This window comes from Nannobrachium achirus, assembly GCF_963921795.1.
Source record: "Nannobrachium achirus genome assembly, chromosome: 16".
Taxonomy (NCBI): Eukaryota; Metazoa; Chordata; class Actinopteri; order Myctophiformes; family Myctophidae; genus Nannobrachium; species Nannobrachium achirus.
This window is the reverse complement of record NC_137823.1, coordinates 57,932,925-57,948,447: the sequence shown is the minus strand read 5'-3', so window position 1 is coordinate 57,948,447 and position 15,523 is coordinate 57,932,925. Positions and strand designations below refer to the sequence as shown.

The window sequence follows — 15,523 nt, the reverse complement described above, 5'->3', positions numbered from 1 at the left end:
AATACACTGATGATTGTGCTGTCAAACAATGAAACTCCATGGAATCTATGAACAGGTTGTGGGGGTCCCTGCTTCATCTCTCTCTCAACTAAGGGGTCCTTGGCCTGAAAAACGTTGAAGACCCCAGTTGTAGGGATTTATTTTCTTTCTTCTTTTCTTCCTGTCTTCCTTTCCTTCCCCTTTCTCTCCATTTCCAGGTGTTTTGCTGCCTTAGGGGACGTCTCTACTGTCCGGTTCCTCAGTGAAACCAACCTGATTGCTGACAGGATATCAAAGGAAACGGTATGTAACGTACTGTCTGCATTCAGGCTCACATACACATACACTAGACTTATACTAACACACATACACAGAGCCCCAGATCTAACAACCTGATTGGCTGATACAGTATAACTACCAATTAGGGTAGTGGAGCAGAAAGCTATGCGTAGAATTGAGCTGGCAGATTGGCCTTGTTCTCATTGTTCTAACAGAGGTGCATATCACCTGACGCACGCACGCACGCACGCACACACACGCACGCACGCACGCACGCACGCACGCACGCACGCACGCACGCACGCACGCACGCACGCACGCACGCACGCACGCACGCACGCACGCACGCACGCACGCACGCACGCACGCACGCACGCACGCACGCACGCACGCACGCACGCACGCACGCACGCACGCACACACACACACACACACACACACACACACACACACACACACACACACACACACACACACACCTACACACACACACACACACACACACAGAGCACCCTGTACCAACTCAGCTCACAGGCCTACTGTATAATCAATGCACCAGTTTCATGGTTATTAAAACATGGCATCCTTGCCCCCCCCCCCCCCCCCCCCTCTACAGCCCATATTTAGAATTGGAATTTGATTTGTGTGCGTGTGTGCGTGTGTGTGTGCGTGCGTGCGTGTGTGCGTGCGTGCGTGCACTTGTGCATTCTGTCTAGGGAGGAGATGGAACAGAATTCTTCCAGGTCCAAGCCCGTCTGGCCATGCTGGACAAGAACTTTAAGCTTGCAGAGATGTACTACTTGGAGCAGGTATGGTACATGGTACATTACAGAGATGTACTACTTGGAGCAGGTATGGTACATATCTGTATGGCCTGGAATTTTGTCGTTTTAGGGGCAAGGCCACTTGGCCTTTGGTGTTGTCCATTTTTGCCAGGGCAGGAAGGCAGGACAGGAAGGCCATCAAATAAAACATGATTTTTGTCCATTGAAATAGATAAATGATGGTATTTACAATCTGACCCATGCTCAGCCCTGTACCAATCAAAGTCACTGGATTGGTTTAAAGATGGGGACTTGGGGGAGAATCCTCAACAAAAGATACCGGTGTCACTGTCTACATGACAAGAGACACTGGTATCTACTGTCTACATATTGACAAGAAAGAGACAGAGGAGAAAGTGGTTTGAGGGGCACAAGGCCAAACTGAGGGGCAACGGCGGCCATGGCCTTGACTCCGGGAGGTGAAAACGGGAGGAATTTAGACACGGTCCGTGTCACTCCGTGTGTAACAAACAAACGGTTTGTTTTGTGGGCTAACATGGATGTAAAGCGACAGGGGAAAGTGTTAAATTGGAGGACGATATGGACCTAGAACGTCATAATCTATTCGCATTTATTGTCTGACCCGTTTCCATTCACTTATGCGCATTTAGTTTATTCAATAAAGGCTCAAAATCCTCCTCCTCCAAGCGGATAATCTTTTTTGCGGATAATGAAAGTTTATTCGCATTTTGAAGTGTTTCCATAAAAACATTTAGCGAATAAGCCGTTAATGCGCAAAAAGTGGCTTTATGGAAACGCCACTATTGGCTCACTCATATTACTACACAGTCAATTCCTCGGTGTTCATTTTAACTCTATGTACAACTGGAACCAAATGAAGGGTCCATTTGGTTAGACAGATGAACAGAGAAATGGACTGATACTGTAGTTCAGCTGTAGTCTCACATAGTCAGACTAAATTAATTGAATGGCCTTGGATTTAAAGATCACCAGATGTATCCATAGGTGGAGATCTCCAATCATCTGGCTACGCAAGCCTAATTTGACTGAGGCATCCATCTTTTTCAGTGTACGTTGTCACATGTCTCCCACAGAATGCCATCGATGAGGTGATTGAGATGTACCAGGAACTGCACATGTGGGACAACTGCATCGCCGTGGCTGAAGCCAAGGTAAAGAAGGATTCAACTGCTTTCTCTGATGAAAGAGAACCCTCAATGGGAACAACTTATTTTACTTTGTTTGTTATCCCACGTTTTTTGCAACCCATTTTTCTCACCCGGTGACTACCTAACCTGTAGTCCTGGTTTCCGCTCTCCCCCTGCCGCGCCAGGGGACATTGGGGAGCACCTGGCTGGCAAGGGGGAGGTAGTATAGAAACCAGGACTACTGCATGTTTTTGTGTGAGGGCCTATGCCCAAGGAGACACGGGGAGAACATGCAAACTCACCATAAAAAAGTGGTTAAATTAAATATAAATATTGCAACCCACCACACCGAGCCTAACCGCCCCCCACCCCACTATGCATACAGGGCCACCCTGAGCTGGACAGCCTGCGTCGGAGCTACTACCAGTGGCTGACGGAGACGGGCCAGGACGAGAGGGCCGGCGAGCTGAAGGAAGGGGAGGGGGACTACCAGGGAGCCGTCAACCTCTACCTGAAGGCCGGCCTCCCCGCCAAGGCCGCCCGCCTGGCCATCAGCCGCCCGGAGCTGGCCGCCAACAGCGACGCCGTGGGACGCATCGCCGCCGCTCTCATCAAAGGGGAGTTCTACGAGAGGGTGCGTGTGTGTTCTTGAGCTTTCGCCCTTTATTATTCATACTTTCGCTGTCTGGCATAGTCCGGGCGTTTATTATTCATACTGTCGCTGTCTGGCATAGTCCGGGCGTTTCGGGCAGTGCTTTGATGGAATCATGCACGATTATGCTACGATAAAAGCATGAAATTTGGCACACGGTTAAAACATGCCATATGGTACTTTTTGGCTATAGGGGCATCGCAGATTTGTCTTGGTAAACTTGTGGGAGCCAATCAAATAATACATCTGCTTTAAGTAGCATGTGAGGGGGTCAAACTAGGGATTCTGAATCCAATGCAAGCATTTGTTTTGCATGAAAAACATTCCTTGGGCTAAAAACTGCCCCCATAAAATTACCGGTATGGTTTAGTGATGAGTCATTACTTGTCTGATTGACTCAGCAGCGCCTTCAGTTCTGACGCGCAGGTTGAGCAACAGACATTTCCAGTGTATTAACCAGCACATTGGAATGGCTCGTTGTGTCTCACTACCTGTCAAGTCCACAGCCCAGCTGTCTTAAGGGGAACACACACTGGACGCGGAGGCGGCGCGGAGGCGGCACGGAGGCGGCGCATAAAAAAATACGGCCCCGTTAGCGCAACCGCGGGTCTGCCGCCTCGCCTGCCGCGCCGATACACCGCTGTTCTATTTGTCCAGCGTTGCCGCGCGTTGAACATGTTCTCCCATGCTTCTCCCCACCGGGGGAAATGGATGTGCTGTGTGGCAGCGCGCCGCGTCCAGTTGGGGTTACCGCGCGGCACTTCACGTGCGTCGATACCGCGACGCTGCGCGGCCTTCCGCGTTCAGTGTGTGCTCCCCTTGAGCTATTTGACCACACACACACACACACACACACACACACACACACACACACACACACACACACACACACACACACACACACACACACACACTCTAATCTGATTCACCCCTTTTCTCTACTTCTCTCTGTCTCTCCTATCTGCCCTTCATCAACTCTTTTGTCCTTTCCGTGTTCGTCCACTTTACCTTCGTCATCCTTCTGTCCTCCTCTCGCCCTCCCCTCGCTTTTCTTGCCCCCCCCCCCCCCCCCCCCCCCCACCCTGTCTGCTAACAGATGCTGGTAGAGGTGTCGCTGTGCCTGTGCACAGGGGCGTCACAAGGGGGGGAAAGTGGGACTGAGTTACTATAGGGCCCAAGGTGGAGGGGCCCTAGTAACTTTAGCTATTGAAAAATAGCAGATATACAAGCTCACAGGTGCCGCGCTGCGAGCTTGTAGATCTGCTATTTTTGAAAAGTCGTGAAAATGTGTGCAAATCTTTGAATATATGTATTTTTTAAGCGGACATTTTGTAACTCAAATTTTGCTTCTGGGGGGGGGGGGGGGGGGGTCCCTGGAACTAAATATTTTGAGATGGGGGTCCGTGGCCAAAATACATATCATTTTGGGGTTCCTTGACATGAACATTTTGAGCACCACTGACATGGAAACATAGCTTTCTTGCACATATTTTCGCGATTTTTCAAAAATAGCTCTGTGAGCTTGTATATCTGCTATTTTTCAATAGTTAACATTCATGGGGGGCCCTGCAGTGAATCCTTGTACCCAGGGCCCAGAATTTGGTGTGACGCCCCTGCCTGTGCAGGATGCCTGGGAGAACCAGGCCTTCTTTTCTCCCTCTTTTCCATGTCTTTCTCTTACCACCCGCCCCTCGCTCCGCTCTCTCTCTCTCTCTCTCTCTCTCTCTCTCTCTCTCTCTCTCTCTCTCTCTCTCTCTCTCTCTCTCCATCTGTGCACACATTTCTCTCCACGTCTCTCAGTCTCCAGCCATCTGCATGAGAACTTTATTATTCTGTGCTGCCAACAACCATCTGTGTTTGTGTATCTGAGGTGAGAGAAACAGGCAGGCACATGGTAGGGGGGGGGGAAAGTCCAGCACAAAAGTTTTCTCTTTTGCACCGTTTGCGACCGCAATGCGATTGTGCTTCTCTAACTCAACCCTTCTCCCCCCCACACACACACACTGCTTTCAGGCTGGAGATCTCTACGAGACCATCAGGAACAACCAGCGTGCTCTGGAGTGCTACCGTAAAGGAAACGCCTTCAGGAAAGGTAGACAAACGGATAAGGATGTACTGAGATGCCCGTAGCGTTCAAGCTAGTACTAAAAAGAAGGCATCCTGAAGTAAAAAATAAATACTTACAGTATATTACGTTTTTCATGGAGCTCACATTTTATGATTTGATTTGTTGATCCCCTAGAGCAGCGGTTCTCAACCTGTGGTTCAGGACCCCCAGGGGGGTCGCCAAATTATTTTGGGGGGTCCCCAGATGATTAACTTAATGTGCTCATTGTTTTCTTACTCACCAGTAAACAAATCACCATAAAGTTTAAGTGTATAGACTAGGGTATCTGCACATTTCTAAAGTGAAAATTTAAGGATTTTTTAACTCAATTAGCGCCGATCCCGAGAATACTCGTGAAAAATACTCGAGTAGCACATGCTGCCGATCCCGAGTATACTCGTGAAAAGTACTCTATTACTGTAACGGCGGTACTCTATTACCTGTTGGTGCGCGGAAGGTCCTGACACGATCGCCCTCGCCGATTCATCATCATCACTGATCCACGAGCACAAAATAGTAATCCCATAACATTGAGGCAGACGGGGAATCTCATCTTTAATGTCCATTATCTCAAAACAACACTTTCAAAGGGAGGATGGCAGTAGATTCTCGCTTATATAACACATGTTGAAAAGCACCGATCCGCCATTACACAACAGTATGTTGATGACGAGCGATTCCGGTGAAGGACGTGATGACGTCAAACCGGAAGTGTTTACGCTATGGACTTCTGGCCTTCAAAATAAGACAACGGTCGTGGATGCAGCCTGCGGGAGGCACGCTGGACATTTTAATCCGTTAATTTCAGGAGCACTAAATGAGTTAATACCTCTAAAATGACAAATTAAACATTGTCCAAATTGTCAAATATTAGAGGCAGAAATTGTGAAAATAGCCGATCTACATGCTTGCGAGGCGTTGTGAGCATGTAGATCTGCTATTTAGAACCGTGTTATACAAAATGTAATTCCTCAACTCTTAGTACTCGTCAGGGGGGGGGGGGGGGGGTCCCCAGTTGAAACATGATTATTTTGGGGGTCACGGCCTGATAAGGTTTGAGAACCCCTGCCCCAGAGTGCTTCTAAGTTAGAACAGTGCGAAGGTGTGTGTAGGGATGCGACAGCACTCGCTGCAACGACCTGACGTCTCCTCTCTCTCCGTGTGTCCTCAGCGGTGGAGCTGGCTCGCAGCGCCTTCCCCGCAGATGTGGTCAAACTGGAGGAGGCCTGGGGGGACTACCTGGTCCAACAGAAACAGATGGACGCCGCCATCAACCACTTCATCGAGGCCGGGTAACCTGCTGTCTGGGGGACAGAACGGGGGGAGGAAGGGGTGGAGGGGAAAAGGGAGATGGAGAAGACAGGTGGAGGAATGGAAAAATGGGAGGATAGTGGAGCTGTGGGGGGGGTGCGGAGAGAGAGAGAGAGAGAGAGATTGTTGGAGTGATGGAAGCGGGAGGGGAGCAACAGCTGTACAGCATAGATAGACAAGCATAAAATCACTGTACAGACCATCAGGGGTGTCGCACCAAATTCTGGGCCCTGGGTACAAGGATTCACTTCAATTATTTTGTGCTTTAACTATTGAAAAATAGCAGATATACAAGCTCACAGCGTGGCACGCTGTGAGCTTGTATATCTGCTATTTTTCAATAGTTAGAGCTTGTAGATCTGCTATAACCTAAGATATGTGACACATAACCTAAATATACAAAGAAATTACTGACATATTTGCCAACTTTACACTTGAAAAATAACATTGAGAGAGTGCACGGTGTGATAGTATGCTGGGAAAGAGTGCAGCGGTGTGAGGGCAGACGTGACTGTGTTGATGAAGTGAGTTAAAACGGCTTAATTGAAAGGCTAATCACATCGAGAGCTGCTCTGCTGTTCATTACGCCGCCATGCTCAGTTCTCCAGGGCATGGGAACACACACACTGAAACACACACACACACACACACACACACACACACACACACACACACACACATACACAGTCTCCTGAGTTTACCCTGGGACTAACGTATCGCACATCACTATTTTTGAAAAATCGTGAAAATTAGAATTTTGACCCGATTCTAAGTGTCTTTTGAATCCTTCTAAGGTTTTTTGAAAAACCTATGTTTCTATGTCAGCAATCTGGCCAGCCATCGTCAAAGAAAAGGTCCTTTTCACTTAACTGGAGCTCAGTTAGTCTGTTCTTGAGAGACTACTGTGTCAGAGGTTCTCAAACCTTTTCATGTGAAGGACCCCCAAAATGATATTTATTTGGCCACGGACCCGCATCTCAAAATATTTAGTTCCAGGGACCCCCCAGAAGCAAAATTTGAGTGACAAACGTTCGCTTTGAAAATACATATATTCAAAGATTTGCACACATTTTCACGACTTTTTCAAAAATAGCAGATCTACAAGCTCGCAGCGCGGCACTCGGTGCCGCGCTGTGAGCTTGTATATCTGCTATTTTTCACTGGTTAAAGCATTCAATAATTCTAGGCCTAAATGGGTTACGCCGCCATGCTCAGCTCTCCAGGGCATGAGAACACATACACTGAAACACACACACACACACACACACACACACACACACACACACACACACAGTCTCCTGAGTCTACCCTGGGACTAACGTATGGCACATCTCCTCCTCTCTGCTAGCTGCTCTCTGAAGGCCATCGAGGCGGCCATCGGCGCGCGGCAGTGGAAGAAGGCGGTGCACATCCTGGAGTTGCAGGAAGACGCGTCAGCGGGGAAATACTACCTGAGGATAGCTCAGCACTACGCCTCCCTGCAAGACTATGAGGTGAGTCATGGGTGGATGGACTTGATCTCAGTGGTTCTCAACCTGTGGGTCCCCAAATTATTTTGGGGGGTCCCCAGATGATTAACTTGGTGTGTTTTCTCAGAGGGTATCTGCACATTTCTAAAGTAACAATTTAAGGACTTTTTAATGCCTCTAAAATGACAAATTAAACATTGGCCATTTCTGCATTTATGTTTGGCTTTTAGGCTTTGAAGTTGCACATGGCAGATATGACACATAACCTAAATATACAAAATATACAACGCGACGTGTTGTGAACTTATAGATTGGCTATTTCCACTATTTTTTTAAATGTTTGAAAATATGAACATTCTTCAACATGGAAATGATTGACGATTATAATTGCGATTATTTCAAATAATCGCGATTAGACGAGTATGTAATAGTCGTGACAGGCCAAGCAACACTCAATGTACTGAAGGGCTGATGTATGAAATGAAGTGATGGGAGATTTTATCATAAAGGCCGACCATTGCATGTTTCCCAGATGCACACACAGTAAAAGCCTGAGTGTTTATTTAACTCTTGAGTGGGTACAAATGGAACACTAAGGATTTACTGTGCAGATTGTGAGACTCTGAAAATAGCAAGTGTGTGTGTGTGTGTTTGTGTGTGTGTGTGTGTGTGTGTGTGTGTGTGTGTGTGTGTGTGTGTGTGTGTGTGTGTGTGTGTGTGTGTGTGTGTGTGTGTGTGTGTGTGTGTGTGTGTGTGTGTGTGTGTGCGTGCGCGCGTGCGCGCGTGCGTGAGTGCGTGCGCACATTCCCACACTCCTAGGGCATGTTCACAGAATGTAATTAAGATAAAGTCTTTGCTCTCCGTCTTCTGGTCTTCACAAGTGGAGGAGAAAAGACTAAATGTAAATTAAAATGATGAAGCAGGCAGACATGGTTCTCACAGAGGGGTTTGGGTGCCACTTTACAGTACGCAGGAAAAATATTGACTGGATTTATTCTTCAACAAAGGAAAAAAGGCAAAATCGTAGGTTCCCAAACGAATTGACCACTTAAGCTCTCTTTCAAAATAGTGAAAATACCCTCTACAACGGATACGCGAATGGTCTTTGCTCATTACCATGGACAGCACAAGTTGACCACTCCAGTGCATTGACTGGTGAGTGGTTCAGCACTTCAGCAGATGGACAGCGACAGGCCAGCACTATGCCTTTTTATACAGGACTAAATTATGCAAGAGAGCAAAGTATTGTAAAAATATTAAAGGACAAAGTACTGTGTAGATACTGTGGGCTACAACATTAACTCATTGATTGCCATTTTCAAAATGGCCGCCAAGTTCCAGACTGCCACGTTCTTAAATTTCTAGTGCACATATACATTTTTAGTGCACGGATCGTGCACGCCCATGCCTAGATGATACACCATGGCCCTCATTTATCAATGGAGTGTAAAAAATGGTCTATTTTTTTCACCAAATGTTGCGTAGGGCAACGTGTGCACGGCATTTATCAATGCTTCCTAAACAGACACACCTGGCGTACATTTGATCCCAGCGTTGATAAATGCGCAGGCTGAAATTTAAATAACACGCCCTTAATTATTCTCGAAACGCCCCGATTTTACGACTAGAACGACCTGAATACGACCTAACAACGAAAGGAAAGCCAATAGAAGAGTGTCCGCGTCCCACACAGACCACGCACACATGCACGCACGCACGCACGCACACACCACCAAGCCCAGCAGCATTTAGGTTCACTGTGGAACCATTATTACCATTTATTTTGTATAGTAGCCTAAGCTTGCAGCCTACATGAGTGACACCACACCAGTCATTGTCACAAATGGAATATATTAATGTAACCCAATATCGGCAACGCTGCAGTGCGCGTTTGAGTGGTTACAAAAAAAAGAAGAAAAAAAAAGAACGCAAAATCATGTATTCCCGAAACCACGGGATGCCGTGCATGCGATACTGAGAGATACTGACAAGGAGGCAGTTATAATCTGAAGGTTTGAAGCGTCGGGTGGGTTTTATCCTTAATACATAACTCCATAGAGGACACACTTGTATAATACCTCACGGTCCACGAAAAGAATGTCACGGTCTCACTCTCACCACGTCGGGTTTCATCATTAACTCCAGCATAGTGTAAGCCTACTACAGTACTGTAGCGACTGTATAAATTGAGAGACCCCACAGTTACGTTTTGGATATACATTTAACCCAATTTCGGCGACGAGCACAATGCGCGTTTCAGTGCTTGAACTTGCAATCAATCATGCACACTGTAGGATGATTCCTACACCACCTCAGGACTTGACGTGAGATTTGATCCTACCCTAGACCAAAGTCAAAGTCAAGTTGAAATGATAAATGTCGAGACTTCCCTAAATTTCGGTGTACACCCAAATTTGATCTGCACCACGTTGATAAATGAGGGCCCATATGTGTAGTACTTTTTAACAGCTTTCAAACAAAAAAATCCGCTTGGAAATCCGTTCAGGCATTCATGAGATAGAAGCCTTCAAAGTCAGACAAAACAAGCATTTTGCCATTTTGAAAGATGCGTTTGTTATGGGGCTAAACATGCAATTTCGCGATTGCGATCATGCCTAATACATTTTAGGCATTTTGGGATTTTTTTTTTTATAATTCTTTTTTTCTTTTTTTCGAAAAAATGGCTGCCAACTCGGGAAACTCGGGCTGTGGCAGCCTGGGACTACTGTAATAACTCGGGAAACTCGGGCCTTGGCAATCAGTACATCCAGATGAAAGCGACGAGAGTTACCGTGATGCTCCATGTGTTTAATGTGTCACGATGTGACGCGCTGTAGATCAGCTATTTTCACTAATTTGTGGTACGATAAAGTACATAGGACTTAAGTGCTTAACAACTATTCAGATGTGTGTGTTTTACCTACCACCTGGCAGGTGGCGGAGCGGCTCTTTGTGAAGGGAGGCCACATTAAAGATGCCATCGACATGTACACAGCAGCAGGCCGCTGGGAGGACGCTCATAAGGTTGGTCTGGACAACACACACACACACACATACATGTACACATGTACACAGCAGCAGGCCGCTGGGAGGACGCTCATAAGGTTGGTCTGGACAACACACACACACATACATGTACACAGCAGCAGGCCGCTGGGAGGACGCTCATAAGGTTGGTCTGGACAACACACACACACATACATGTACACAGCAGCAGGCCGCTGGGAGGACGCTCATAAGGTTGGTCTGGACAACACACACACACACACACACATACATGTACACAGCAGCTGGCCGCTGGGAGGACGCTCATAAGGTTGGTCTGGACAACACACACACACATACATGTACACAGCAGCAGGCCGCTGGGAGGACGCTCATAAGGTTGGTCTGGACAACACACACACACACATACATGTACACAGCAGCAGGCCGCTGGGAGGACGCTCATAAGGTTGGTCTGGACAACACACACACACACATACATGTACACAGCAGCTGGTCGCTGGGAGGACGCTCATAAGGTTGGTCTGGACAACACACACGCACACACACATACATGTACACAGCAGCAGGCCGCTGGGAGGACGCTCATAAGGTTGGTCTGGACAACACACACACACATACATGTACACAGCAGCAGGCCGCTGGGAGGACGCTCATAAGGTTGGTCTGGACAACACACACACACACACACACACATACATGTACACAGCAGCTGGCCGCTGGGAGGACGCTCATAAGGTTGGTCTGGACAACACACACACACATACATGTACACAGCAGCAGGCCGCTGGGAGGACGCTCATAAGGTTGGTCTGGACAACACACACACACACATACATGTACACAGCAGCAGGCCGCTGGGAGGACGCTCATAAGGTTGGTCTGGACAACACACACACACACATACATGTACACAGCAGCTGGTCGCTGGGAGGACGCTCATAAGGTTGGTCTGGACAACACACACGCACACACACATACATGTACACAGCAGCAGGCCGCTGGGAGGACGCTCATAAGGTTGGTCTGGACAACACACACACACATACATGTACACAGCAGCAGGCCGCTGGGAGGACGCTCATAAGGTTGGTCTGGACAACACACACACACACACACACACATACATGTACACAGCAGCTGGCCGCTGGGAGGACGCTCATAAGGTTGGTCTGGACAACACACACACACATACATGTACACAGCAGCAGGCCGCTGGGAGGACGCTCATAAGGTTGGTCTGGACAACACACACACACACATACATGTACACAGCAGCAGGTCGCTGGGAGGACGCTCATAAGGTTGGTCACGCACGGTTGGTCACGGTTGGGCACGCACGTGCACGTAGGGCTGTCACAATTATTACATAATTGTCTAATCGCGATTATTTCACATAATCTCGATTATTTTTCATAATCGTCATAATCGTTTCCATGTTGAAAAAGGTTCATATATATTTTTTTAAGTAAAAAAATAGTGGAAATAGCAGATCTGCGACGCGTTGTGAGCTTGTAGATCGGCTATTTCCACTATCAATGTTCTTTTTTAAGTATAAAGTATAAAGTTGTCAAATATGCCAGTCATTTTTTGGTTTATTTAGGTTATGTGTCATATCTGCCATGTGCAATTTCAAAGCCTAAAAGCCAAACAGAAAGGTAATTGTCAACGAGAAAAACACAATTAAATCGTTAATCGCCAATTATTTGAGTGACAATTAATCGTCATGTAAAATGTCATATCGTGACAGCCCTACGCGCACGCACAGCCGCACACACACACACACACACACACACACACACACACACACACACACACACACTGGCAGATAAATGAAATAAAGCCACGTGACGTTTGTTGTTTGTGTAGCTGGCGGTGAAGTGTATGACGGAAGAGGACGCCACAGCGCTGTACCTCAGCAGAGCACAGGAGCTGGAGAAAGACGGGAAATACAAGGAGGCTGAGAGGTCAGTACACTACTGTGCGTGCGTGTGTGTGTGTGTGTGTGCGTGCGTGTGTGTGTGTGTGCGTACATGCCCTTAACTTCCACTTTCACCCTTACTATCGTTCCTTGTTGCTGTTTTGTTGGGGACTGCCCCATAGGTCGAACTCCCGTTGGGTCGAACGGCCTCGGCAGGTTAGATAATCACCCGTGTCACGGTTACTGAGGTTAGGTTGAGGGTTAGGGTTAGGGTTAGAGTTGGGCATAGTTTTACTGAGTTTAGGATTAGGGTTTGGGTTAGAGTTTGGTGGTCGATACAAAGGGTGTTTGACCTAATGACATGTTGCCGCTTTGTTTTGTTTACATTGCATATCAACCCTCCACATTCATACTTAAAGAGGGACGTCCAGATAAACGATGGTCTGCAGAGAACGGGGTGTGTCGCATACAGCACACGTTGGCAGAGATGCCAGGAACTTCCCTGATGAAGCGGGCACACTGACTCTGCCCACAGGTCCACTCCTCTTTCGCATGAATTAGCATTCGCAATTAGCAGCTCAGCAGTTGACAGAGTGCAAACAGCTGTGAATTTGATGGAATTACCAGAACACTGAATCATCAAGTGACTATAGGCTATATCAGACTCATAGCTACAGGCTGTACTGTATGTCTATCGTAATTACACCAATAGATTCGCAACCAAATTTAAATGGCCATGGATTCACAAACCGTGGCTGACTTGATCGCAGTTTCAGTAATTGCTTTTAAACCTTGACTCTTGAACCTCTGAAGCCAGTGCTACTCAAACTCGTAGTAACTTTTGATGACCCTCATCAATCAATGAAAATGTTGAAGTTCCTGCACTGACAAATGTGCGTGTGCGTGCGTGCGTGCGTGCGTGCGTGCGTGCGTGTGTGTGTGTGTGTGTGTGTGTGCATGTGCAGGCTGTTCACAACAGTGAAGCAGCCAGACCAGGCCATCACCATGTACAAGAAGAACCGCATGTTCGAGGACGTGATTCGCCTGGTGGCCAAGCACCACCCAGACCTGCTCAACGAGACGCACCTGCACCTGGCAAAGGTACTGTAGATCAGGGGTCTTCAACAGGGGTCCGGGACCCCTAGCTAGGGGGTCCTCAGAGTCACTACAGGGGGTCCTCCAAATCTTTTAGTGATAGAAAGTTTTTTTGTCCTTTTTTGTATAACCACTTGAACCCTACCACTTGAACCCTAGTGTCCATATTCTGAGAACTTTAGCCAAAAATAGCAGATCTACAAGCTCACAACGAGGCGTTGTGAGCTTGTAGATCGGCTATTTTCGGCAAAGAGGTTTGGTGTAGAGGGGAAAAAGAGCAGACTAAGTACAGAGTGAAAGGTCAAGTTTATTAAGTATTGACGGTTCAGGTGGTTAAATATCTGGAAACACAAATTGACATGAACCCAAACACTGATGATTGTGCTGTCAAATGATGAAACTATACGGTATCTATGGATTGTGGGGGGTCCCCGCTTCATCTCTCTCTCTCGTCCTTGGCCTGAAAACGTTGAAGACCCCTGGTCTAACTGCATCATCCTGCCTTCCTGTCCCACAGGAGCTGGAGGCAGAGTCCCGCTTCTCAGAGGCAGAGTACCACTTCATGGAGGCCCTGGAGTGGAAGGCCTGCGTACAAATGTACCGCGTCAGCGACATGTGGGAGGACGCATACCGGGTAGAACACACAATTCAATTCAATTTTCAATTCAAAGGAGCTTTATTGGCATGAGAAAACATACGTTTACATTGCCAAAGCAAGTATCACAAATACAATAAAAACAGTTGAAAATGGGGAACATATATACAGTTGGAGGGGGTACAGCATTGTGTAAACAGAGCTATGTTGCATTTGTGACATTTTATATATATACAGGGTACAAATAGCAGCATTATTCTCCTCAAAATGCATTTAACAGTATCAGCTCTATTTCATAATGTATGTGCAGTAGGTCTAGATGTCAATCCATGGTTTGTAGTCCTTAGGGTGGTTGTGTTTCTAGCCTACTTTTGTCGCAACAGTTCACAAATCTTGCTGCTGTGTTCACGCATTGTTGTATTTCTCCCAGTAGGTATGGGAGTTTTTCATCATTGGTCGAGTTTTCAAATTCACTTCGGGTGTGTGTAATCTGTGGGAAGTATGTGTCTCTGATGTCTTGGTATAGTGGGCAGGTGGTTAGAAAGTGTAGCTCTGTTTCTACCACATTTTGTGTGCAGTGGGTGCATAGTCTATCTTCCCTTGGGAGTGGGGTCTGTCTGTGTCAGCCTTTCTCTATTGCAAGACACACACTAATGCCATACCAACATACTGGGTAGAACACACACTGCCCCTGCCCTTTTATCCATCTGTAAAAAGTGCCCTCTCCAGTCCATGAATGCAGTTTTTACTATGGTGAAAGAAACGTAAATGCCCCCTCTTTCCATGCCATACCTGAAGGCAGCATTCAAGAGACTTGCCTTGTCCAAACTCTCCTGAACTTGAATGCAGCATCTTATGTTGAAAGAACTGCCCTCTCTGTGCAGTCAGTGTGTGTGAAAGCAGTCATTGAGAGGAAAGCTCCCAGGCTGCCACACGGCCATCAAATGTGTGATCTTCCGGGGCGGGGCTCAGCGTCCACCACACACACTCTGCTGTCAATAGTCGGCCCCGCCATCTGCCTAGCGCGCAGGTTTCACACCGAACAGTGAAGGTCATAGCATTTCATTAACAATTTTGCTGCCATTTTAAACATATCTGTAGTAAGCAGCTGCCAAATTGTCCTTACCTTTTAACGTGGGCACGAGCACACATAGTGCATGATCTGTGCGCACGACT

The 15,523-nt window shown here is 47.2% G+C and overlaps 1 protein-coding gene across 1 annotated transcript in view; it reads left to right on the top strand.

Moving 5' to 3' along the window:
* The window catches only part of LOC308300503 (intraflagellar transport protein 172 homolog), a gene marked incomplete at both ends in the record, with an annotated part of 87,921 nt that overhangs the window by 39,188 nt on the left and 33,210 nt on the right, over positions 1-15,523 (top strand). Inside the window, 11 exons of the mRNA XM_080744346.1 lie at positions 198-282; positions 975-1,067; positions 2,138-2,215; positions 2,577-2,825; positions 4,857-4,935; positions 6,122-6,242; positions 7,610-7,754; positions 10,665-10,754; positions 12,606-12,703; positions 13,623-13,758; positions 14,270-14,386. Of these exons, the coding sequence (XP_080600472.1) occupies positions 198-282; positions 975-1,067; positions 2,138-2,215; positions 2,577-2,825; positions 4,857-4,935; positions 6,122-6,242; positions 7,610-7,754; positions 10,665-10,754; positions 12,606-12,703; positions 13,623-13,758; positions 14,270-14,386 (1,291 nt within the window). The remainder of the gene's footprint in view (positions 1-197; positions 283-974; positions 1,068-2,137; positions 2,216-2,576; positions 2,826-4,856; positions 4,936-6,121; positions 6,243-7,609; positions 7,755-10,664; positions 10,755-12,605; positions 12,704-13,622; positions 13,759-14,269; positions 14,387-15,523) is intronic.